At 35.2% G+C, this 27,370-nt stretch overlaps 2 protein-coding genes across 2 annotated transcripts; one reads left to right on the plus strand and one right to left on the minus strand.

Moving 5' to 3' along the window:
* Positions 1-1,956: 1,956 nt before the first annotated feature.
* On the minus strand, positions 1,957-7,266 carry LOC131843382 (uncharacterized). The gene is made up of 2 exons (XM_059192010.1): positions 5,520-7,266; positions 1,957-2,752 (listed from the first exon to the last, which is right to left on the minus strand). The coding sequence occupies exons 1-2, from the start codon at positions 7,023-7,025 to the stop codon at positions 2,627-2,629; spliced, it is 1,632 nt and encodes a 543-aa protein (XP_059047993.1). The 5' UTR covers positions 7,026-7,266; the 3' UTR covers positions 1,957-2,626.
* Positions 7,267-7,602: 336 nt separating this feature from the next.
* LOC131843391 (poly(A) RNA polymerase gld-2 homolog A-like) lies at positions 7,603-24,340 on the plus strand. Its single transcript, XM_059192021.1, has 10 exons — positions 7,603-7,943; positions 8,031-8,335; positions 15,058-15,240; positions 17,549-17,667; positions 18,188-18,380; positions 20,367-20,498; positions 20,992-21,120; positions 22,429-22,543; positions 23,671-23,783; positions 24,198-24,340. Exons 2-10 carry the CDS (start codon positions 8,038-8,040, stop codon positions 24,338-24,340), a joined length of 1,425 nt encoding a protein of 474 aa, XP_059048004.1. The 5' UTR covers positions 7,603-7,943; positions 8,031-8,037.
* Positions 24,341-27,370: the final 3,030 nt, after the last annotated feature.

Raw genomic sequence — 27,370 nt, forward strand, 5'->3', positions numbered from 1 at the left:
GTACGTCACAAAACATTTTAAAACGTCCGTGATATCTGTTATCCTTTGCCGTTCCCGAACACTATGTTACACTTCAGTACCCTGTTTTTAGTTTTCATATAAATAAATACAAAATTAATTAACTAATTTCTGATTAACTAAACTTTGATAACTTGATCTATAATTTTATAAGTATTAATAAAAATTGTCTTTGCTACGGAGAACTGGCTTCCCATAACCTTGCTGGTAGAATATTAAATATTTTTTTAACAGGAAATCAAACGTTTAAATAATTTTGTTCTGTCAGACTGCCTGAGCGGTTGACATCTTAGAATACAATAAAAAACACTCAAATAAACTTAATTTAAGCACTTTTGAATAGTCATAGTTTTTTTAATTTACTGCTCATTCGGAAAGCTGTCTCTTTTAAATAAATGTTGTAATTGTTTTGAAATATATATATAACATATGACTATTAGATAATAAATATACATTTTATGTGGAAAATATTGACTCTAGTGTCCATTATCCAGGGAGAAGCCAGGGGAATTCGTTTGTATTTGACCCTATTCGCTTTCCTCATAAGACGTTGACTGCCACGGCAATTTTCATAAATCTGGCCAAAATGACAATTTCATTCTCATTATATTATTAAAAACTCTAATTCTTCTGCATAATTATCATCAAAAAGCATAAATAACTGTTTTTTAAGTTTCACATCCAATAATATTTTATTTTATTTCTTGAATTTTTTTTTATTCCAATTTTAGGCAACTAAACACTGTACAAAGTAAAACATAGTGGGCAGTCAACATATTAACTTAGCAATACTTGAACGATACAGTAACTGGCCTATATTGTTCGTATGCACAAAACATATAATTTACCACACGGTAACAAATTAATATGAAATCTATCGCGGGATATTTAAGAGCTATATTGTATTGTCTTAGTATATCATATTATTCTAACAACGCCCACCTCTTTCCTACAGACCTTTCCTACAGACCTGACGTGTTCTCAAAAATTACAACAAACAAACTAAAATTTATTCTTTAAAAACATTAATTACATTCAAATTATTTATTGATAACATTTTTTTGTTGTTTGTCACGAACAAATTTAATAGATAATGGAAAATGTTAATGGAAATCTTGTTTAATTAGATTCACAATATTATTATATATTAATTAGATAGATTCACTGATAGGTTTCTGAGATAGAGCTCTAGGCTATTTTTTATTTGTAACTTTTTTAATGATGAAATAGCGTCGAATAGGTGGCGCTGCGATAGAGCTGCAGGATTTATTTATATATATATATATATTATGATTTTCAACAGTGTTGCTACATAATAATATATAAAATTAATCGTCAATATTTTACGACACTTTAATATACTCTTCAATACAACAAACTGGCGAGGATGAGGCAGTTAAAATTCATATATATATATAAAAAACATAAGTAAAGTTTATATTATTTGTTTAACTAATATAACCAGTATCTTGGATATTATATATTAACAAATTTAGATTATATTTATTAACCTGATGACCCAATGGATGTATTAACATTTAGTATTTCCAAACCGATACGATTGAACCTTTAAGAAAAGATCTTATTCCTTCTTAAAATGCCGGCAACGCACTTGCAATTTATCTGGTGTTGCTCATGGCCGACGGTAATCACCTACCATCAGGTAAGCTACTAGCTCGTTTGTCTCCTATACTATAAAAAAAAAGTGGCAACTGTCATCGAGTTAGTCAACTAACTCTGTATACAGGACCACAGATAATTAATTGTGTTGCCAATACGGATGTGTTTCGAATATTCCCAGTCTCACTGTTTATTTTTTAATTAAGTGTGGGGATTATGAAAGCCAGCTCGTTTGTTCTCTATACTATAAGAAAAAGTGGCAACCGTGGTCGAGTTAGTTAACTAACCCTGTATACCCAGGCATAGATTACCAGCGCCGTGACAGTTAGCTGTATACAGCATATGCTGAGTGTCAGCCATGTTGCCAACCATATATATAAATAATATAAGATTATTTTTTGTAATTGTTCTAAGTGTGTATGTATGTATGTATGTGTATATGTATATGAGTGTGTGTGTGCATATGTATATATATGTATAAAATGTACCTTTGTCAAATGTGTAAATGTAATAATGGTTGTCAATAAATGTTTTTCTTTCTTTCTTCTTTCTTTATATAGAATCACAGATACGGCAATTGTGTTGCCATTCCGAGTTTCTCTATTTATTTTTTTTTAAGTGTGGGGACTATGAATGCGGCAAGACAGACTTTCCAATTTTATATACAACTCGACAACATTCTACCTATATTTACTGATAATTCCTCATTATCACAGTGCTACACTCTGTATCTTCTAGAATTTACTCGATATTACCATCTATTACAGATCGCCCATTCAGACCAATAAAGAAAATAGTTTCTTTTTAATTACAAACATTTTACGAGAAAACACCAAACCGTCAATGTATTCTCCATAGGAACAGCAAGCTTCTCTATCACACTGATCGTCGCCTATGACCTGCATAGTTTCCGAAGCATCTTGAACTAAATCTTCACACCCTGACATCATTGTCTCACCGGGAACCAGACCAGTTTGTAGCCGAACTGTTAGGATACCAACTCATCTAACGCTTTATCCCTATTGAATTCGTGTTTCGCTAGCGCTGCCGACACTCTGCCTTCGGGGAAACCCAAGTCCATCAGTTCTCCTATGATAAGAAGACCTTCGATCACCTGGAAATTGTAAAAAATATACATTAATATACATAATGTGGCATCGGATGTGAAATACTAAACATTGTGATTGATTGAGTTTTTTTCGGACTACTTTAATGATGTTGGCTGCAGCTAACCCTTACAGCCTCACTGGACGAAGAGGGCGAATGCAGATACAACGGACTCCAATCACACGGAGGGACTTATGGAGGGGTTGAAAGTTAACTCTCGCATGACGACTTTAGTCTAAGAGCACCGTTAGAGGGTTGGAACTTCGGCTCAGGCTTTCGTAATTTCGATCCCCGTTTAAAATGAACTCATGTATTGGAGAGACGACCGTGGACGCCGCTGTGGTGCGCCCGGGCGCGCGCAGAAGCCCGCTTGATTGCGCAGTATGGTGTGATAAAGGTCGTCGTCTTCCCCGGCGAGAACAGTGTCGTGTTTGTGTGTGATAGCGTGGTAGGGACGGAATGGGTCAACCCGTTGGGAGGTTAGCTGCCGTTATGGAATTGATTTAACACAAATACATTTTGTACTCTCATCTATACATATAAATCAAATTGGAGTGTCTGTTTGTACTATCGAAATAACCGTAAAATGTTTACTACTGGGATATAAATATAAATACGGTACATACACCAAAATATAATTTTTTACTATTTTTGTCTGTCTGTTTGTTCCGGCTAATATATGAAATAGCTGGACCGATTTTGATGGGACTTTTATTGGCAGGTAGCTGATGTAAAAAGGAGTAACTTAGGCTACTTTTATTTTAGAAAAATAAAGTTCAATTGTACGCGGACGATGTCGCGTGAACAGCTAGTACATAATATATCTCAGGACGATTCACACAACGTCATGTATGCCAAAACAAGCACTTGTTTTGGTGATCATGACCTTTAATCGACTGATATAAATACATATATTACAAACATTGTTTTATAAATATATATAATGTACACAATTCTCCGCTACTTTTATTTTAGAAGATGTCGCGTGTATAGCTAGTAGGTAATAAATGTATCATCAATTTTCCTTTTCGTTGGGAATACCAGCACCATATTCGCAATGAAAAGAAAAATTGATCAGAAATATGAAATAAGTTCATACAATGAACATGATCATGATGGATTAAAATTTTGCATAGCATTGTTTCTTGGCTTTCTTCCTTTATGGCTACCACTGTTTACATGTACAGAACATTCAAATGTACAAAACTCCTAGTATGATACAAAAAAGAGCACAATATGTAAGAACAATAAATAATCTCAACTGCTTCAATTGACTGACTTCAATTCAATCATATCTTTTAAGCCTACTTAAGAATTCATTTAGTACTAATTGAAGTAGAGGCACCGACCTTTTCACCCACGCATTAAGGAGCACTTAAGCCATTCGTTTAGTTTTTTTAAATGAATGATAATCAAACCAGTGGATGATGATAAGATGAACATGATTCAGGTCAGTTAGGTCATCCTGGTAAATTCAACAGGAATGTGACATTCAATAGAAATATAAATAATCTTTATTCAAGTAAACTTAAAATAAGCACTTTTGAATAGTCAAGTTTTTTTATTCTACCGCTCATTCGGAATGCAGACCTATCACAAGAAGAATGAGCAAGAAACTTGTGTGTGAGCAACACATTTTAAATAAATATTGATTTACTTTTATTATTAAAATTCATTATTCAAATATTGATTCAATTATGATGGGTTCCAGGGGGATCCGCATAGAGGTTAATTTGACGTGGTACATTGGTAGCAAATAGCAAATTGGGTCAGTAGTCCGCATATACTTAACAATTCCTTTCCACTGCCATTCATTTAGTCATGTGTCAGATTTTTTTATTGATGGTAATGGAATGATGCACACCACCTGCGTTAACGGTTTACGCCGGCGGGCACTAGTGGAGGATGATAAATGGGGATGAAGTCAGACCAGTTACCACATCTGGGCAAATGGCAATTAGAACAATGGTTTCCAGGGACAACCTGACATGGTACATTGCTAGCAATGGGGTTATTAAGATAAAGATAACTATCAATCCCCATGTGTTTGATTGTAGACAATAATAACAGAAATATATATGCTGCAATTTAATTTCTAATAATATACCATCGTAAATTACCAGACTTCAACAACCTGGCATAAGCTGGAATATCTGAGGCTGAATTCTCAATGGAGAATCACCTCTCATGAGATTTGATAATCAATTAATCTGGTTATAGTCTGGAAAACTGATTGCATGATTAATGTAGAAAAAAAATATAGCATCATGGCTGAAGTCCTAGATGGCTACCCCAGCCAGAGGCATTGTCAATTATTCAAACCAAATCAAATTAGTTGTGAACCTTAATATATTCTTCTTGAAAAATCACATCCTGTAGTCTCTAGAGAAACCACAACAGGTAGTTAATTGCTCATTTAAAATTTAAATTTTAAACTTGTGAATAAAGAAGGAAAATTATTTACATGAAATTAATCTATACATATAAATAAAATTGAAGTGTCTGTTTGTAATATTGAAATAACCATTTTTTAGTACATGCATAATATCAATATAAATATGGTACATACACCAAAAAAACATTGTTTACAATTTTTGTCTGCCTGTTTGTTCCAGTAATCTCTGAAATGGCTGGACCGATTTTGACGGGACTTTTTTTGGCAGGTAGCTGATGTAATAAGGAGTAACTTAGGCTACTTTTATTTTACAAAAATAAAAGTATCCTATAAGTAAGTAATTAATTAAAAACAGTTAATAATAAAGAATTAAACTCACCTTTTTATCATTATCTCCTAAAAGACTACAGACTCTAGCAACTCTGTCTAATGGAAAGCCCATTCCATGAATCTTCTGACATATACCCTGTAACTTTGCAGGCAATTTATCATATGGATTTGGCAACTGCTCTTTTCTTCTACTCCTCTTATCTTCCTTCTTCCCACTTTTGGAAGTCTGAGGAATTGCTTTTGGAGCAGGACTAGCGTTATAAGATCTTTCATTAGCCCTAAGTTTAGCCGATGCTAATTCTTCGTCTAATTCCTTAACTATATCTGGAACACTTCGAGATCGTGATTTCATCGTACTTTGCGATGTCACAGAGGAGTTTTGATTGTCAGTATTTTTATTATGTGCTACGTTGTAAGGCCTCGTAGGAGAATATTGCAAAGTATCTGGTGGATTGAAATAATAAGGTTGAGGAATGTACGTAGATCCATTTGGTGCTTGGTTTGCCTCTGATGTAGCTGGTAACTGAGTACTGTAATAGTTCGTATTTGCTGGGAATTGATTATTAGGACTATAATATTGATAATTCGGCATATACATGTTTCTATTGTCCATAGCTACAGTGTTATCACAAGAGTTATCTCCTAAGATGTAATAGCCATTAGGAACAGGGTACTGTTCCGAGGAGTATACCGAAGTTGGACCATGAATGGGTTGTTCCGTGTATGAATTTGGAAGATATGTAACACCTTCTAACTGTGACTGCGACGCACAATTGGGAACTACCGTATATCCCTGCTCTGGTATATACATCTGCGGATTACAACTAGTACTGGAATCCCTTTGACTCTGCAAAACCTGTGCCAATAATTCCATATCATTTATTGTCTTAAGTTCAACATTATCAAACGGGCTAGACGTATCATTTTCAAAGTCTTTAAAAGTCAATGTATCAACATTTGATTTGTAATATGGTATCCTAGTTATTTTGGCAGTCATTTTCAATTCTTGTAGAGGATCAGGGTCATCTAATAAACTGCTTTGTTGGGAATTTGACTGCACCTGTATGGGTTGAAGTATATTCAATGGAGATTCTGCTGCAGTTGTAGTCAGTGGATAGGGAACATCTTTAGCATCAGAAAACTCTGGACTCTCTTGTGTGGGGGTTATATCACAGGCTTGCTCGGGTTTATCATCAGGGGATAATGCACTAATCTCATCAGTACTAGGATAAGACACTTCTGATACACTCAGCTGCTTCAGTTTCTCTTCAGCTTCCGCTACTGCTATTGCATCCAGTTTCTTTTGTTTTACTTCTTCTAACAATTGAAGGCGATGTCTCCTTTCGTTCTTTTTCGTTTCTTTCGCACTCCTCAGCTCTTTTATTTTAGAAAGTACGTTTCTCTCGAAAGTAGAACAGTATTTGATGTTCTCAACATTTTCAACACGCAATGGGCAATCTGTAATGCTGTAAGGTAAATCTATTCGAGGTGGTCGCTTATACTTCTCAGATATTTTTACGGGCACTCCGTCCATGTGATTCATGACATATGACATATCAAATAGTTGCAGCACTAGATATTACAATTAATCAAACAATGAGATGACAAAAGTTTGTTTCTATTGACTTTTTGCACTTCTAACGTTACATTGTTATCGTTCATTGGCGTCACTAGATACATTCAATTTTATGACCAATAACAAAGCTGTTGAAACTTTTTGACTTCTCCATGACTAAGGAAAAATATATTGTAAGAAAATAATTGAAGAATATTGAAATGAACAAAATAATTTCTTACGTGTGTGACTATGACATTGATGTCAAAGTCAAAAACAAACCTAAACCTTCAGTTGAATCAATTTTGTTGCAAGGTGAAAAAAGAAGTTGAGAAAGTCATGTGATTCATCAAGAATTAAAAAATTAGTCATAAATGATATATTATGCATATTTAAAAAAATTGTTAATTGGTAATATAATAACAAAAAATGTGGTAATGATTAAGTTTATAATTTTAAATCATTATGACACTTGGCATAATGCTGGTTTGTTATGGAACTTCATAATTTGAATGAAAAAAAAAATTAAATCACGTGTAGATTTCTTTGCACTCCGTCAGATGTCGCTAAAGGGTTCTTAAAAGTCATGGCGGATTTTTTCATTTCATTTTTAGTCATTTGTGCTAATTCGTGGGTAGATTTATTGTTACCGGTGTAGATTTTTAATTTTAGCTCGTTCTGTTGTTAAGGTAAAGAGACAAACGATCTAAGGCCACATTGTAGCCACTGACAAATTTACGATAAATTTCGCAGAGACGTCGGACTTCAGACAAATCGTCTCGAATTTCGTCGCTAAGAAAAATAGATTGTTCAATTTTGTCGCTGCACTATATTTTTAATTAATTTATTACGCCTACGATGACACAGTAGCGGGTCAGAAGCGTCAGTCCGCCATCGGATTTAACGATCGAATTACAGGTCAGTATCTTTAAAGTAATAATTTAATAATAATTCACCGGTGATTAAATTAAAAAATTAAATTAATCGTGATTTTATTGGCAGTAGAAAAGACATGAGTGAGAGTGCACCGGTAATGTACCACGGGAATGGGGGATACGGCCAGGGTTCTATGTACATGGTGCCTGGTGGTGAAAGACAGAGGCAGTACCAAGTGGAATCGGTGTCGACGGGCGCCGCGGGAGCCCGCGGTGGCGGCTCGCCCGCGCGCCTGCATGGCTCGGGCCGCCGCTGGACGCAGCGCCGTGACAGGCCACTCACAAACAAGACAGATAACAGGGCATTTGGATATGATTCGGATGATTCTAGTTTGTCCAGTAATGCATCTGGATCCAACAAATCTGGAGATAAGGGTAAGTAAATGACTACTTATTACTATAAATATGTTATATTTATGTGTTTTTAAATACACAGTGTGTGGGTAGTTTTCTAGATGAAGGTCTATCTGGAAAACTACCAAATAATGTAAAATGTAACTCATAATTAATGTGTAACATTTTAAATACTATACTGTTTACCCTCAAAATATTTAATCAATATCATAAATATTTGTGTAATATACCTGTAATTCACTTCATAAAATTCACACCCATTTAGATTTCAATTTGAAAATGTTATTGATATTAATATTATATATATGCTTTTATTACTGTTGACTATTAAGTTTATATTTTTCCAAATTATATTAGTTTATTTGTAATAGATTGATTTTTTCTTCAGTATGTCTATGATATTTTTAGTAATTATTAGAATATTAATTATTAGATTGTATTTTGTTTATTCAACATAGAAATAGGTGTTTAAATTCTGATAGAATCATAACCCAATTCCAATATAGCCAACTCCAAATAATATAAACAAATTATAGTTATTTCAACTTTTAAAAAAATCTAGCAATACACAAATATCATACAACAATATTTGAAATTTGGACTTATATATTTTATTATTTACTTATGTATTTTGTGGCCTCATTGGTTTAGCAGTTGAGCACACTGGATTACTTTCGATGGTTATGGATATGATGCCTCGCATAGTGCAAATAATAGTACTCATGGGTATGATTGTTTGTATCGGTCTGGATGTTTTCTATGTTGTATGTATTTATAAAAGAAAATATGTTAAGTATTTATATCAGTTGTCTAGTACCCATAACACAAGCTGCTTACCATGGGACTAGATGGCGCTGTGTTAATTGTCCAGGGTTATTTATTTATTAACGACAGGTTTGGGGTTCAATAAGTAGACAGCTTTGAGATATTGAAATCTGTACTGGACTGTTACTAAGCAGGAAAATAGAACACTTCCTGTTTATGATGTCATATGAAATAATATTTGCTCTATGACATAATCTATATAAATATTGTTTACTACAAGGATAGATTATTTTAATTATTCTTTACGCATTCACATATAATCACCTTAGTCATATAACATAATACAGGATAAAACAAGTTGTATCTTGATGCATTACATTCTTGTGCCATCAACACATAAAAAAGCTAGTTTTTTCATCATCATCAAATCATATTACTAGAAAATATCATTGAAATTAAAAAACATCATGTCAGGTTCCTTTTTGTGACTGGACTGTACATATTTTAATTCTATTTAACATACAGTAATTACAAACAATTAAATGACCTTATTTTTATAATGGTATACTATTTTCATTGAACATACTTTTCTTTCAAACTTAATAGATAATTTGTTGATTTATTTTAGACAATAAAATCTGTTTCCTGAGAAGTATTTGTTTAAAAAATAACATGTTCTTGTTGGAAGCAGGCAATTTGTATGAATTATTACCAATGTGGTATAGCTACCCATAAATAGTTTCCTGCCACTGCAATTCATAGTCATAAGCCACTTCTTGCTTGATGAATATTTAAAAGTTAGATAAAACAATTTTTTTTTAATAATCATAAAACCTAGGCGTAATATTATTTATACCAATATTATAGAGAGTAAATAATATTATCATCATTGCCTTGCCTTTATCCTATTATTTGAGGTCGGCGCAGTATGTCATTCTCTTCCACTGCTCTCTATCGGTCGTCATATCTGAGCATACTCTTCTTTTATTCATATCATCTTTCACACAATCCATCCATCTTTTCTTAGGGCGTCCCCTCCCTTTACATCCATCCACATTCATATTGTACACTTTCCATAAGACATGATCCTCGTTTGAGTAAATATTATTAGTATGTACAAAATATCTCAAAAAATCAAAATCGTAACAATGACTATTGAAAATTGCTTATTAAATTGTTTATTGGAATTAAGTTTATTTCTTTTTCTGTAACTGATTTTAAACATCCATTGACCTACAGATATTTACATTATCAGTCACTACATATTAATTAGAACTTTATTTATTTATTTACATCTTACATGCTTGCTATAGTTGTCAACCAATATGGCCACTTAGGAAGATTACATATATATATAAATTAATTAAAAGGTAAGAAATCTTAAGTTTATAAACTACCTAAATAATCTACTACAATCCTATGAAAATCCAGTATCATTTATAAATGTAGTAATAAGAAACATATCCATTTATTCCTTGGATCCTTGCTGAACTTAACTTTTTAATCATGAAACAGTAGTCTGCCAGGTTACTATTCTACCTACTTACCCTCAACTCTGCACACAACGGTCCTAATAGAATAGAATAGAAAAATATTCAAATTTAACCACTTTCGAAAAGACTGACTGATCACAAGAAGAATGAGCAAGAAACTTAGTATAGTATAGAAAGTTCTGTATTAAAAAAAACTTAAATTTAAGCACTTTTGAATAGACAGTTATATTTAGTACCTACCTCTCAATCAGAAATATATTTGATCACAAGAAATACGAGCCAGAAACTTGGATTTTTTTTTATAACACGGGACAAACGTGCATGCGGCTCACCTGATGGTAAGTGAATACCGCCGCCCATGAGCACCCGCAACACCATGAGAATTGCAAGTACGTTGTCGGCCTTTTAAAAAGGAATAAGCTCTTTTCTTGAAGGTTTCAATATCGTATCGGTTCGGAAATACCATTGCTGGAAGGTGATTCCACAATGTGGTTGTGCGTGGCAAAAAGTTTCTAGAAAACCGCACTGTGGAGGACCGCCATTCATCCAGATGATCAGGATGGTATTTTAGTTTCTGGCGGGTGGTACGGTGGTGAAACTCAGCAGCTGGTATTAATCCGAACAATTCCTCAGAACACTCCCCGTGATACATGCGGTAGAAAAAAGGTATATATATATATAGGCATTATCTGAGCTTGCGTGTAACTGCTTAGACCACATCATCACTTAACATCAGGTGAGATTGCGGTCAAACGCGCTCAAATTATGATATAAAAAAAAAAATGGATGCTCTTTTAAATAAATGTTACAAGTCTAAATATAGATAAAGTTCAATTTCCATTTACATATTAACTACTAGCTGTGCCCGCGATTTCAAACGCGTGAAATTTATAGCCTATATGTTATTCTGATGTATAAGCTATATTACTGTAGTTTCATCGAAATACGTTTAGTAGTTTTTGCGTGAAAGAGTAACAATCATCTATCTAGACTCACAAACTTTCGCGTTTATAATATTTATTAAATACAAGTATGTAATGAGATTTAGAGTTACAAATAAGCAAGTAAGTGTTTGAGATGAGTGTAATAAACTACTGTTTATGAACGTCACATCAATTTACAAATGTTACGCATATTTATTACATAACACAGTTATCTTATGTTGAGATAAAAGTCTAAGAGCTGACTGTTTGAACTTACGATAACTAAAAACGTATTTATAGTAATCTCAAGCCAGATATAGAATCATTTGTTACAATAACAGATTTATTGTTAGCAACGCATAATTAGAATTATTGTTGTTTGTGTTTTATAATTTACTAGCTACTCGCCCCGGCTTCGCACAGGTGTACATGTATTATACATAAAAACCTTCCTCTTGAATCACTCTATCTATTAAAAAAAACGCTTCAAAATCCGTTGCGTAGTTTTAAAGGTTTAAGCATATATAGTGACGGACAGACAGCGACAGCGACTTTGTTTTATACTATGTAATAATAATGATGATGATGTCAATTTTAATTGTCAACGCTTAACATACTAAGAGCACGGACTCTAGGTCTCTTTCTCTTCCTCGGTATGTACTCGACATGGTGGTGGGGTCAGGCTTCCTTACGGAGGGAAAAAAATAAAATTAGAATGTAAAAATTTGACGTTCATAAACGGCTAAAATGTCCTACACGAATAAATGATTTTTGAATTTGTTTTTCTCCGCCAATTTTCCCTATCCCAGACATCGTCTTCAGAAACCTCGCACTCCAACATATCCCCAACTACACCTTCCCAAAAAAAATTGAGTGGAGAAAAAAAATTACTGTAGTGGAAAGAATATTAAAAAAAAAATAACTCCATATATTTGCACTATCTAGAATCAAACAGACTAGGCCTTGTACTATGAACTTAGGAAATCTGATATACTTAGATTTTTTGTAAATATAAATGGTTACCTATTACAGCATATAGAAATAAAAAGTGTAATACAGGTCACATTTTATCAATAGTTCGACGACCTTGGTGGTCTAGTGATTTTTTTTTGTGCATGATAATGAAGATGATGATGATTGCGCAGGCGGGTGCACCATGCACCCGCCTGCGCTAACGGTTTACGCTGGCGGGGCACTAGTGGAGGATGATAAGATGAGCATTAGGTCAGTTAGCCCATCGTGACAAATTCACCAGGAATTTAACACGATGTTCCAGGGGGAACCGTGTGGAGGTCAACCTGACATGGTACATTGCTAGCAATGGGGTTATCAATCCACATTACTAACAATTCCCTTTCCCCCGGTCTAGTGCTTTAGCACCGCCTTACTTTCCGATGGTCTCTGTTTGATTCCTTGCATGGTGCATTTGTCATCGTCCAATAGTGCCCTGCGAGCGTAAATCGTTAGCGCAGATAAATGCGCCATTCCATTATCATCCATTAAAAAAAAGTATAAATCTATCTACAATTAATGCAGGCATTTTGTTAAGTGGAATATGGAAAGCAACTGTTCCATATTCATCCATTAACTAAATGTGTACAAACATTTCAGTCTTTGAGTTTGCTGTAAAGTATTTATAACAACACTAGCTTTTACCCGCGGTTTCGCTCGCATAACTTCATTACTGACTGCTAGATGGCGCTGAAGTACCAAAAAGTTGGTTATTTTTTTATAAAAAATGTTTGTTCTTTTTTTAATAAAAAAATCTCATGTTCATTCTAATACCTCCAAGAACATGTGTACAAAATTTCATGATGATCGGTTCAGTAGTTTTTGCGTGAAAGCGTAACAAACATCCCTACTTACACACTTATAATATTAATTAGTGATTTACTCGAGAGAGCAAAACGTAAATTTCTGCTTTCCGAATGAGAGGTAGAATAAAAAAGATGTCTTTTCAAAAGTACTTAATAATAATTAAGATTCATTTCTATTCAAAATTCAAAATATCTTTATTCATGTAGGTCTGTTGCAGACTCTTATGACCAAATCTACCGTCTACTATTGAATAGTGAAATGAGCTTTAACTGTTTGGCGTTGAGTTAAGTAGGTACTTTCAACTATATTTAGGGTATTTATGTTTTTATTCTGTGTACTTTATATATTTCAATATATATATATGTATATTTAAAGTATATATTATATTTATATAACATAAATTATATATTAAAGAATTATATGTACGTAGATTTTGTTTAGCTAATTATTTATTATAGTATTAATATCACAAATTTTCGCCATTACTGCCCTACAACGCTTTCTAGTTCTACCCAAAGGTTAGCTGGTAGAGAATGCCATATGGCATTAAGCTCGCCTCTTGTACACTCTTTTAAAGTGCAATAAAGAATAAAAAAAGAGTACCAGGCATGCATAACTTGTCTGACGGTGATCTCTTATCACCGTCAGACAAGTATATATGTACCACTCAGAGGTGATAATTATTTATTCACGTTACTGTTTACATATGTATATTAGAGAACGCAAATTGTGTCACTAGGCCAATATCTATACGTATATGATCTTGTGATTTCATTTATTTCTAAGTGAATAATTATAACTCTTTGAAATCAAAATAATTATTCATGAAGAATAATTATTCTTTATGCTCATTCTTCTTGTGACAAGTCTACGTTCCGAATGAGTGGTAGAATAAAAAATATGACTATTTAATTTATTTAACATCATCCTGATCATATGGATGAATGGCCTCCACAATACGGTTTTCTATAAACTTGCCACGCACAACCACATTTTGGAATCACCTTTCACTAATGGTATTTCCGAACCGATACGATATTGAAACCTTCAAGAAAACAGCTTATTCCTTCTTAAAAGGCCGGCAACGCACTTGCTATTCCCCTGGTGTTGCAGGTGCTCCACTGTGCTATAAGAAAGTGTGTGTTAAGTTTATTTGAATAAAGATTATTTTTATTTAATTTAACTGGTCAATACATCAGGCCAGTTTTCAATTGAGACCACATTGAAGTTCTTATAGGATGGGTACAAGGATACATAGCTATGGAGTCCCGTTTCTTATTTCAAAAGTTATCTATTATATATTCTTACTGGGGACTAGCTGTTCCCGTGACTAAAATAAAAGTAGCCTAAGTTACTCCTTATTACATCAGCTACCTTGCAAAAAATCGGTCCAGCCATTTCAGAGATTAGCCGAAACAGACAAACAAACAAAAATTGTAGAAAATGTTATTTTGGTGTATATATCGGATTTTGAAAATAATTGAAAAAATGCACGTAGTAAAAAACGGTTAGTTCAATATTACAAACAGACACTCCAATTTCATTTATATGTATAGATAAGTGTCATGCAGACGAAGTTGTGAGGGCGAACCCTCACAACTACGTCTACGTCACAACAAGTACATTATATACCAATTAATGTAATTAAATGACAAAGTAAATCAGACAACAACTAGATCTAATCAATTACGATTCCCAGTTACGTATGCCCCCGTTCACGAGTATGACGATTACTGTTAAACAGGTGAAGGGACATCACGCGAGCGTGACAACGCAAATGTGCCAGTACAGCATGGAAGCTACTCCCGCGAGTGGAGGCCGCGGCGACGCGAGCAGTACGTGCGACAGCGGCGGGTCATGCCCGACCGCCACCTCAACGCGTCATACTCGTTCCAGGTGAAATTCACACCGGATGACCTGCTCAATGGTAAGTCCTTAACGCCAACAGTTAAGTACGCTAGCCATGTACCATGTTAGGTCGACTTTCACGCGGTTCCTGGAAACATTGTTAAAAATTTCTTGGAGAATTTGTCACAATGTGCCAACTGACCTGACCTCATGCTCATCTTATCATCCTCTCCTCATTATCATACATAAAAGAAAAAAAAAGGTATTTACCTCTCTCGACGTTTCGACTAGGTTGCACTAGCCGTGGTCACGAGCTGACTTCATGAGTCAGCTTAAGTAAGTAAATACCTTTATTTGCCATAAAATTATTCGTGTTAAGACCCGGTTAATAATTTAAATAATGTATATTAAACACGAAAGTTTAAAATTAAATAAAAGAAAAAAGTTAACTACACGTCTGAATATCCCGTCCTGTTAATATGCGTGAACGTATATTTTAATAACTGAAGAAGCAATCAAGTTGCCGGTTCACGGGATGTAATTAGTACTACATTTAAAGGCAAAATTGCTGTTCTTAAGTATCGTTTATAAAAATTCAATGGGTCTTTTTTGGGAATGGATATAAAAATTTACAATAAGATATCAAAGGATATATTGGAATTCCCTTTAAATGAATTTAAAACGTCTGTTAAATTATATTCATCGACCAAACATTGATTGGTTAAATGACAAACGTGCATGGCAATAGTCGTTCATGTACGAGATTTTCATTTAATGTTAGACATAGATACCTATATATATACTAACTGTCCCGGCAAACGTTGTTTTGCCTTAAAATAAAAATAAAAAATTTAGGAGTGGACTACATATAAACCTATATAAATATATTGTTATCTTATATATAAAATTTCTCCTGTGGCACGAGAATTTTATATATAAGATTGTTATCTTATGTAGAAATTCTCGTGTCACAATGTTAGTTACCATACTCCTCCGAAACGGCTTGATCGATTTTTATGAAATTTTGTATACATTTCAGTAGCTCTAATTCATGAACTCTGAAATGAATCTATTTTTCATACCCCAAAGTGATAAGGGTCGTCCACCCTTAACATTTTTTTTATTTTTTAGAGATTATTTTTATTATGTGGCATTAAAAATACAACACCAAAATTTCACCTTTCTACTACCCCTATTTTTTAATAGCGATTTTAATTTATATGACAAAAACAACGTTTGCGGAGTCAGCAAGTACATAATATTTACATTCAAATTTACTTATCCTCATTAATTACGCAGTAAGCAGTGAATACTCACAATAACTAAGTAAATACATATGTTATATAAAAAAACACTGTTATTCTGTGGAACAAATTGCCCAACATGTTTGACCAATTGTTCTCAACACCTGTGACATTATATCCATTGAAACATTGAGATTATTCTAGAATATACATTCTTGAATAGTTTTAATATAGCGGTGAAACCTTCGTGACAAATTCTTGATGAATTTGTCACGATGGGCCAACTGACCTGACCTCATGCTCATCTTATCTTCCTCCACTGGTGCCCCGCCAGCGTAAACTGTTAGCGCAGGCGGGTGCACCATCACATTATCATCCAAAAACTATATTTTTTGAAGTGAAGTAATAATTACTAAGAATATGTATATGATACTACAGAGTATAAACATGTACAGTGGGAGTATACTCACAATAACTAAGTAAATACATATATTATATAAAAAATCACTGTTATTCTGTGGAACAAATTGCCCAACATGTTTGACCATTTGTTCTCAACACCTGTGACATTATATCCATTGAAACGTTGAGATAACTCCAGAACATAACATTATTGAATAGTTCCAATATAGTGGTGAAGTAATAATTACTAAGAATATGTATAGGATAGTAGAGAGTATAAACATGAACAGAGTGGGAGATTGTCAGCCAGTGCCCATTCTGTATTATTTGTATACAAACACCATAACTAAAATTAATAATGACAATTTTAATTTTTAAAGTCTTTATCATTTAAACTATTTTTTTATATTACGATAGTGGCAAACAAGCATACCATCTGATGGTAAAAGGATTACCGTAACCTATGTACGCCTGAAACACCAGAGGTATCACGTGCGCGTTGCCGACCCTTAAGAAACCTTAATATACCCTTCTTAAAAAACTCCATACTGTTGTCTCGTGAGAAAACCTGGGTAGGAAGTTCATTCCACCATTTAAGTGTACGCGGGAGGAAGCTCCTCTGAATCCGCACTATCCGAGACCACTTAGGTTCCAAGGTTGATTGGATAGATAAATGGCAGAACAATATTTTTTTTAATGATTATGAATTAGTTTACAATAATGAAAAACTATTTGTTTCAGGTTCTAAGTGGGACACGCTGTCACAAGAGATCTGGGACAAGTTCGTCAAGTCACAACAGACCGAGAAAACGTTCCAGAGGAAAATGAATCTTTGGAAGTATCTCTACGTCAATATAAGGGTAATTTTCTAAAGATTATTGACGCTTCTCATCCTATTCAAATGGGCATCAAAACGACGACGTCCGGTGCCAAAGTTCATACCTCTAGCAGTGCTCTCAGACTAAAGTCGCCACGTCAGGCCGGAGTTCGCCTTCAGCCGCTCCATAAGTCTTGTTTAAGTCTAAGTTTGGAGTAGTCAAAAAAAAATTAAGGTGTGTGCATTACTCCATTATCCTTACTTACTATATAATATAATAATAATATTATAAATGTCAAAGTACGGATGTTTGTTTCGCTTTCACGCAAAAACTACTGAACCGATCATTATGAAAGTTTGTACACATGTTCTTCTAATACATACCGTATTGGAATGAACATAGGATACTTTTTATTTTAACAACGAATATTTTATAAAAAACAAAAAATTATATATCAACATTTTGCTACTTCAGTGCTATTTAGCAGCCAGTAATGAAGTTAAGCGAGCGAAGCCGCGGGCTAAAAGGAAAAGCTAGTCATCAATAAAAATAAATTTTGCAGAACTTGTTCCCGCGGTACGGGCTGTACGTGGTGGGGTCGACGATGTCAGGGTTCGCGCTGGACGCGTCGGACATGGACCTGTGCCTGTACGTGCGCCCACTGGAACACCTGGAGCCGCGCGCCCACGCCCTGCTGCACCTCAACTACATCCTCGCCTACATCAAGAGCTTCGACCCCTCCGACTTCGGACTAGGTACCGTCTCCTTCTCTATCTCTTTTTCGATTATCTTAGTGATAAACTGCCTCTATAGTTCTATACATCCTCCACCCTCTTTCAGTACGAATCAGCTTACGAAGGTAAAATTGTATATGTAAATATAGAGAAAGACAACAAGAAAGACCGCGCGCACGCGCATTCACGCGTTCATCAATTCAATCGTGAATGCTTTAGTGCATTGATAATAAATTAAAAATTATAAAATGGCCGACAACTAACGGAAGTCATAGTTACAAAGTTATTGATAATTTATCAATATTATATTGAAAATAAGATCTGTGGAATAAAAAATAAAATTTTATAAGAAAATGAAATACTCGAATAATACTCGCTATATTATATGCAAAAAATAGTAAAATGCAGTCACACATGATTGCGCGCGCAGGCTTTCTGGCATTTCATCGCGAATATAATAAAGACTCGTCGGACTTTGTTCAAAGTCATCTGCGTGTTTGAAAGTTAGACAGTATCCTAAACTACTACACTAGGTATGTAGACTAGTGAATTAACCCTTTAGACGGTGTCTTAACCCTTAGAAATGCCAAATTATTAGCGTTACCACAGGCATAATTATGCAAAAGTGCTTCAATGTAAATTTATTTGAATAAATTATTTTCTTTTCTATTCTATAACAAGGTATTCTGTAAGATACTATTCTGGTCTAAGCAAATTTGCCACCCTTGCTTAGACCAGAATAGTATCTGACAGAATACCTTTATGAAAATTACAACCCTTGCTTAGACCAGAATAGTATCTGACAGAATACCTTTATGAAAATTACAACCCTTGCTTAGACCAGAATAGTATCTGACAGAATACCTTTATGAAAATTGCAACCCTTGCTTAGACCCGAATAGTATCTGACAGAATACCTTTATGAAAATTGCAACCCTTGCTTAGACCAGAATAGTATATGACAGAATACCTATATGAAAATTGCAACCCTAGCTTAGACCCGAATAGTATCTGACAGAATACCTTTATGAAAATTACAACCCTTGCTTAGACCAGAATAGTATGTGACAGAATACCTTGCCTTACCTTTTACCTTTACGTTTTGCATGTAAAAAAACAGAATTTATACCTTACCTCAAATTAACTTTACTGGTCTATTATAGAGTATGATGTTTACAATATACTATAGTGTTTGCCTTGAAATGTAACACTTGTATATACAATGATATACAAGGAACCTATTTGTTTTCTCTCACTGGTGAATGAACTTGATTGATAGCAACACGTGTACCGTTTGTGTAATTGCTCTAATGTAACGGAGTATTGGGACTAAGGTTTAAATAGATTCATACACTTGCTTGCTAACGGTATACTTTAGCAGAGCACCAGTGGAAGATAGGGTGGGCAAAAAGTCAGGTTGGCTCATCGTTGCCCTTTCATTAATCGATTGGTCTATCAGTCTCTTGTCCACTCGATCGATCCCCTACTCTCTCAGTAGGGGACTGAGAGAGTAGGAGATCGATCGAGGGGACAAGAGCTTATTAAAGCTAAAGTCTATACTATATTATATTATTCAGAGATCTGTTAAACTGTTTCCTAAATTGCCAGATAGTTTTGTTGTCTATCATCCTACCAGACGCATTGAAAGCGTTTATAATTTCATATCAAATTCCTTATTTTATGAAACTCAAGTTTTTCACATATTACTCGTAACAATTGAGTTTCTTATAACAAATTTATATGATAATTTTTACACCTTTGTTACCTGCCAAAGGAACCACGATCCAGGTTTCATGTGTGGTGATCGTTCTTACGTGTGTTGGGGACACACATACAAGAACTTTCACATTTACTAATAAGTCGGTATGTCTGACCGTCGTATTGCTTGCTTGCTATTGCGCACACTGGCTGTCCTGCGATAAATTGATTTATCGCAGGTCATATAGAAGTCGATCCGAAAATAAATTATTTTGGACAATGTTATATATTAAATGGATTGTTTTCTAGAAGCGGAACTGATTCAGGCGAAGGTTCCCATATTGAAGTTGCGTGACCCACGCAACGGGCTGCAGGTGGACCTCAACTGCAACAATTTAGTCGGCATCAAGAACACCACACTGCTCAACAGCTTCTCAAAAGGTAAGTAGGCCAGGATAGAAGTGTGTTTAGTATGACCATAAAGTTATATAATTATTGAAGACCTCGGCAGTTTTACTGTTTAGCACACTGCATTACTTTCGATGGTCGCGAATTCGATTCCTTGCACGGTATATTTTTTTAATGAGTATGATTGTTTTTATCGGACTAATTATGTATGTATTTACAAAAAAAATGTATCTATGTATTTATATCAGTTGTGTAGTATCCATAACACAAGGTCTGCTTAGCTTGGGACTAGATGGCACTGTGTGAGTTGTCCTGAGACATTATTATTATTGCTAGCTGACCTACACAACTTAGTCTGCTTCACACTTGACATTTCGCCTTTTTAAATTGTAACCTATCTGTTATTCTGAATAAAGTTTCATCAAAATAAGTTAGTATTTTTTGCGTGAAAAACTAACAAAGATCTATCCATCCATACTCACAAACTGTCGTGTTTATAATTTTATTATTAATGTTTGTGTTGCAGTTGACTGGCGCGTGCGTCCACTGGTGGCTCTGGCGAAGCTGTGGGCACGTGCGCACAATATCAACGACGCGCGACAGCGCACGCTGTCGTCATACTCGCTGACTCTCATGGTCATACATTTCCTGCAGTGTTAGTACCACAGTTCCACTTTATTTACCACTAGTTTTTACCCGCGGCTTCGCTCGTATTGAATCCATTAAATAACTTCATTACTGGCTGCGAGATGGCGCTGATGTTGAACTAAAATATAATTTTGTGTCAGTTATTTAAAGGGTCTGAATTTTAATTGAAATGTTATACACATATAAACACTATCGAGCTTTTGAACTCCTGTCAAAATTTGATTATTTCCAATAAATTGGTCCATAATTTCAGTTATAGTGTTTAAACTTCTCTTTCCAAACGCCAATTCTTAACGAAAATTATTTTTGCTCTTTGGAATCAATACTATCACTGTATTTGATTACTTCTTGCTCAGTTAATTCCTTAAAATCTGTATTAGAAAGACTAGCTGGTGTTTCTTGAACTATTTCCTGAACATCCTACCTTTGTGAACCATTTGGAAACCTAGAGCTGTGCAAAATTTCGGGGATACCCTGGGTTGAAATAAAGCAGCGCTGGGTTTTCAGTACAACGTCGAGAAAATAGTTCAAGAAACTATAGCTAGTCTTTCTAATAATGAGTTCAAGGAATTAACCAAGCAAGAAGAAAACAAAAATATAGTTAAAAGAAGCAGCTAGTCTTTCTAAAAACTTTTTTTTTTTCTGACTACTCTAATCATGTCGGCCGCAGCTGGCCTTTATAGCTTCACCGGACGACATGAGGCGAGTGCAGATGGCATCCGAACCCGCGGAAGGACTTATGGAGCGGCTGAAGGCCAACTCCCGCCTGACGGATACGATTATAGTCTGAGGGCATCACTAGGGTTTCGGACCTCGGAATCAGATCCTCTAAACAGCATTAAGCGTGGTCTTACTGTATATTATTATTATTATTATTTACTAGCTGTCCCGGCAAACGTTGTTTTGCCTTAAAATAAAAATAAAAAAATTAGGGGCCGACTACCCCTAACATTTAGGGGGATGAAAAATAGATGTTGGCTGATTCTCAGACCTACTCAATACGCACACGAAGTTTCATGAGAATCGGTCAAGCCGTTTCGGAGGAGTATGGGAACGAAAACTGTGACACGAGAATTTTATATATAAGATTTATTTCAGGCAACTAGGCCCATATTATAAAGACCTTATAAACTAACATACATATGAAATTATATTTTAAAACGAATATATTGACATTGTCTGTGTGGTTACGGCACTGTAGCGCCGATACACCACACCCTTCGCCCAGTAGTCCTCCTAATGATGATGAGTCATGATGATGCAGCATTTTAGTGGTGACCCGGGCCATAAACACCTTGAAATATTGTGTGTTCAGGTGGTACAAGTCCTCCGGTGATACCGCCACCGTCTGCTGGCCGCACTCGACCACACAACCGCTCCACGCTCGGGGAACTGTTCCTCAACATGCTGCAGTACTACGCTGAGTTCCCGTTAGTATTGCCACTACTTATTTATTTATTTATACAATATTTGAAGTTCTTTTTTTATTAAAACTAATATATCTAGTAGATATATTAGTTCTTGGAAATCAAATGACTTGCACATTTGTAATTTTTTAATTGCTGCTCCTCTTCTATTGGTCGAAGCGTGATGTTATGTAGCCCATAGCACTCGGGGATAATATACCTTTGTAACAGTGAAAGATTTTTTTTAAATTAATATTATTGAAAATCATGTATATGTATATATTTCTATAAATTTACTATTTGTTACTGTACTCTTGTTAATTAATTTCATATTCTCTGTTAACTTTATAATGCCTTTATACGTAGTGATGTAATTTTTTTAAGAATTAGTCTATTGTTATTAGTGAAAGCCTGTCAGTGGCTTATTATGATCTATATATTGCTTTTATTTAAGATGTACTTGAATAGCCTTGGTTTTCCTTTAATAAATAAATAAAAATAAAATAATCAGATCACCAGAAGCAGAACCAAAAGAGAGATTGTCACGAACAAACAAACTTTACCTGTTACAATACTTTAAATTACTAAAGATGTGAGGGAAGGCATGGAACAATCTAAATTAACAGTTGTCATTTTGGTCGATTTCTCCTCTAACAGTTGTCGATTTCTCCAATGCATTCAATATCATTGAACCACGATTACTCGCTATTTTTTCACATCTCGGAATTTCATCGTCAGGTGTTAAATGGTTTAGATCCTATCTTCCTGGACGTCAGCGGGCGGTTCGTGCCACTTTATATCGTAACGTAAGGGGGCGTTCAAGTATTACGTAAGCACTATCAGGGGGCGCGGGGTCTTTGCTTTGCTTATTTTGGATGACATGGGGGGTGGGAAGTCCAGATGGTGATACGTCATCGGTAGTTATTTACTTTTTTTACACGAATGGCAACCCTCATATTGTTTTTGCTAAAAAATATTAATTGGAAAATGTTTACGTAAGCATGGGGGGGTGGGGGTAAGAGCTTTGCTTACTGTTGCTGACAAGGGGAATGGGGGGGGTAAATAATTGTGATATATATGCTTATGTAATACTTGAACGGCCTCTAACGTAACTTATATGGTCATGTACTATTGTGGTATGTTATGATCAGGTACTCGACAATGGCGATCTCAGTGCGAGCGGGCGCGAGGGTGCCCGTGGCCGAGTGCAGGCTGGCACGACCCCAGCGAGATCCTCACCAGTGGAAGCTGCTCTGTGTCGAAGGTAGCCACCCCAATATAGAGTAGTAGTACTGGACGGTAGGGAAAAAAATAAGATGATAATGAAAAAAATTTTTATGTCCATAAGCGGCTACTTGAATAAATTATTTTTGAATTTTGAAGTTCAAAAATAATTTTGAAATTGATTCCTCGCACGGTGCAAACATTTGTATTCATAAGTTGTATTATATATTTACAAAAATATATATATATATCTAAGTATTTATATCAGTTGTCTAGTACCCATGACACAAGCTCTACTTAACGTGGGACTGGATGACGTTGTGTTATCTATGGTCATTTATTTATATATACATATATCTCTAACAAATATATTACTCGTATTGTATTAAAGGTATATTAACAATGAAGTGCGTGTAGTATGTACATATTATAATGTTGGACGTGTGTGCTCCAGAGCCGTTCGACCTGTCGAACACGGCGCGGTCGGTGTACGACCCGGAGTCGTTCGAGCGGATCGTGTCCACGTTCAGGGACTCCCACCGCCGCCTCGCGGCCGGCCTGCGCCTGCACCGCGCCTGGCCGCCCGCCGCGCCCTGACCGCTCCGCGCCGCCGCCGCCGCCGCCGCCGCCGCTCCCACTGCTTCGTGTTACCTGTTGGTTTGTTGTCTGCGGACGGCTCGCGAGCCGCTCCCTTGAGCGTGACGCTGTGACCGGCGGCGTAGCGACTATAGTCTCGTGGTGCTCGTCGAACGGCGAGGATACTCGTCTGGACGAGTCTCGTTCTTAAACTGTGGTGGTTGTAAATATTTTTCTCATTGTACGCGTCCGTATAGAGAGGTAAAGACGGTCGAATTAAGATGGTATAGTGATTTTGATGACGCGAGATCCTAATTCGTATAAAACGTGTTTGTAAATAACGCTGAATTTAATAATCGCATAAATGTTGTAACGAAACGCTGCCGGTCCACAGTGACACCGCTGAAATTGTGAAGACTGAATTGTGTGCGACTGCGACTCGTACTGGCAGGATGTTGTGACGAGCTCCTCATCTCGGCTCCACTACGAAATGATTTGATGTATTTATTACTTGTAAAGTTCAGGGTCGTTGCACTCTTAAATTAGTCAGAAGTCTATGGTCAGTTTTTATTTATACGAACATACATCTATGACTGATTTAGAAGTGCAACAATTGTAGTGTAAATCGGAGGGTAAATATTTTGCTACCTCATTTTAACCGAATTGTTATGTTGACCCTTCCTTCAGTCAGTCGCGTACGCATTTGTTAGGGCGTACTCTGATGACGTAAGCGACTCTGAAGGTGGTACGAAAGTGTACGTAGACCGTCACTTATGTACACTAAATTGGAGAAGCAATATTCAGTGGCTTCGTAGAGTCGAGTCGAGCGCTGCGTCTACGGCATCCTATTCGTTTTTATTGTTTATTTATAAGTTATTTAATGTGTACATAGTAAGAATGAAAGTTATAAAAAAAAAGCGTATTAATATTGGAATGTTTTAGGGTTCGTATGTTTTATGTAAATAGTATTTTTGTGAGGAAAGGGTTAACGACAAAAAAAGTATATGAAGTGTTGGTCTGTTTGGGACTGTTTGTCCGGACGGCGGCCGACGTCCGCTCTAAAAGGGTGGGTGTTATTGGCTCGTTAACTAGCTTTTACACCGCGTTGTTAGCGGTGACTCTTGGCGCTTGGTGGAACTTTGCGTACATTTTATAGATACGAAAAACTCATGTACTTATTGCAAAGATTTCATTTATAAAACTACATCAAACGATTTCGCCTCCTTCTGACCATTATCAAAGGTTTATAAATCTTAAAATTGTTGTTTTACTCTGTGCAATTACATAAAGATTGACACGAAGGTGAAATTAATAAAAGCTAGTTAAATGAAGTTTATAAAAAAAATATTATTTTAATATCAAATAGTTTTAAATATGGATTACCATTTTTTACAATTATTACCATTTTAGTAGAATTATTTCTTATTTTATTCATTTATATATCACGTTAAATGTAATGAATTAATATGCTTATGAAATAATAAAATCTGCTTTTATTAATTTTACTTTTCTGTCGTGTGTTTAAATTATTGCACAGAGTAGACTGTATACGAATTGAAACTAGATAGCATGAAATAATATTACACCACAACATCTTTGTACTACGTTATTAATAATGCAAAGAAATGACGAAATCTGTCACAATATTGTAAAAAAACTGTGTAATAAGTACATGAGTTGTATGCATCTACAAAATGTAGCTTCTAACCTTATTTAATGCTATATTAAGGTGCTACTAGTTAGTATAACTCGCTCCATAATTCAATAAATTTGAATGGTGCTAAATTATTTTGTTGCCTTAAAAATCGGGCGCTTCCCGCAGCGCCCTCTAGTTATAAACTCGTGTAAATATACCTCATGTTGACGGTTGAACCCGCGGAGTTCCTATACAAGTGATACAAATATAAATAGCATATCTTTCAAATAGCAAAGATTGTATAAATTTATACTCGCCTAATATAGGAATTCTATGTCGCGGCGGAAAGTGTAGTCGAAATTCTAAGTCATAAATATATTCAATACGCCATAAGGTTATTTAAAATGTTATTCACATATCTTTTATGTATCATGCAAAGTTTATATTGGTAATGTTTAAATGTCAGTCCACATCACACGACACTACTACACTACGAAAATTGAACTAACCATCTCAAGAATTTGTTAAATCATAAGTATCTATAACCTTCAGCTCTAAACAAAATCTAATTGTAATATGCCAATAAATATCTAGAGTTACTTTATAGGAAATGCAATTAAAATTAAAAACGTAAAACACACTCGCTTAACACGCAGCTCCGCAGTTTTTACGCAACGTAGCGTATTCGTTACGTAATTCCACAACACCTGTAATAATGTATTATAGCCTTTATTTCATCCTAAAATAAGTTTATATTACAAGGATAAATACGTATGCAAACAAGTCGATGTGTGGTTCGCACAGCTATGGATACACGTGTAATATATATATAGGCGTTTTTTAATACAAACGGAACGTGTATACAACGCTAAAAATGCGGTCTCACGATGCACTTTGCGTGCCCGTGTTGTACGATTAAGTACTTACTGAACGAAGGTTGTTGCATAAACATGACGATATGTTCGGGTGATATGGACACTCATTTATACAATATCCATACGCATTCTCATTTATGAACTGTCTACACGTCAAATGTAAACATTTGTTGGATTGCTGCCTGTAATTTTTGTTTGGTGTTTGACAGACAATATGTTATATATTTGGGAATGTTTATGCATTTAACTTTATATATATTTAAATATAAGTTTGTTTTAGCAGTAAAGAAGCATTACACTAGTCGTTGATAGATAGATATAGATAGTATATCTATCTATCTATACTAGTCGTTAATGTAATAGTAATAATGTTTGGAATAATGGCATCAGACCGATATGTTTCCAGAGATGCCACAAATCGTTAAGTTTGCTATCAAAGTTTAGATGCGAAATTATTGTTCCAATTATTTGCGAACTAACTAACCAAATGGTTAGTGCCGGCGGCCGCGAGCGCACAGCCCGCAGACGTGACACGCTAAC

Source organism: Achroia grisella, unplaced genomic scaffold (genome assembly GCF_030625045.1).
Source record: "Achroia grisella isolate CSIRO2021 unplaced genomic scaffold, CSIRO_AGI_Agris_v1 utg3071, whole genome shotgun sequence".
NCBI lineage: Eukaryota > Metazoa > Arthropoda > Insecta > Lepidoptera > Pyralidae > Achroia > Achroia grisella.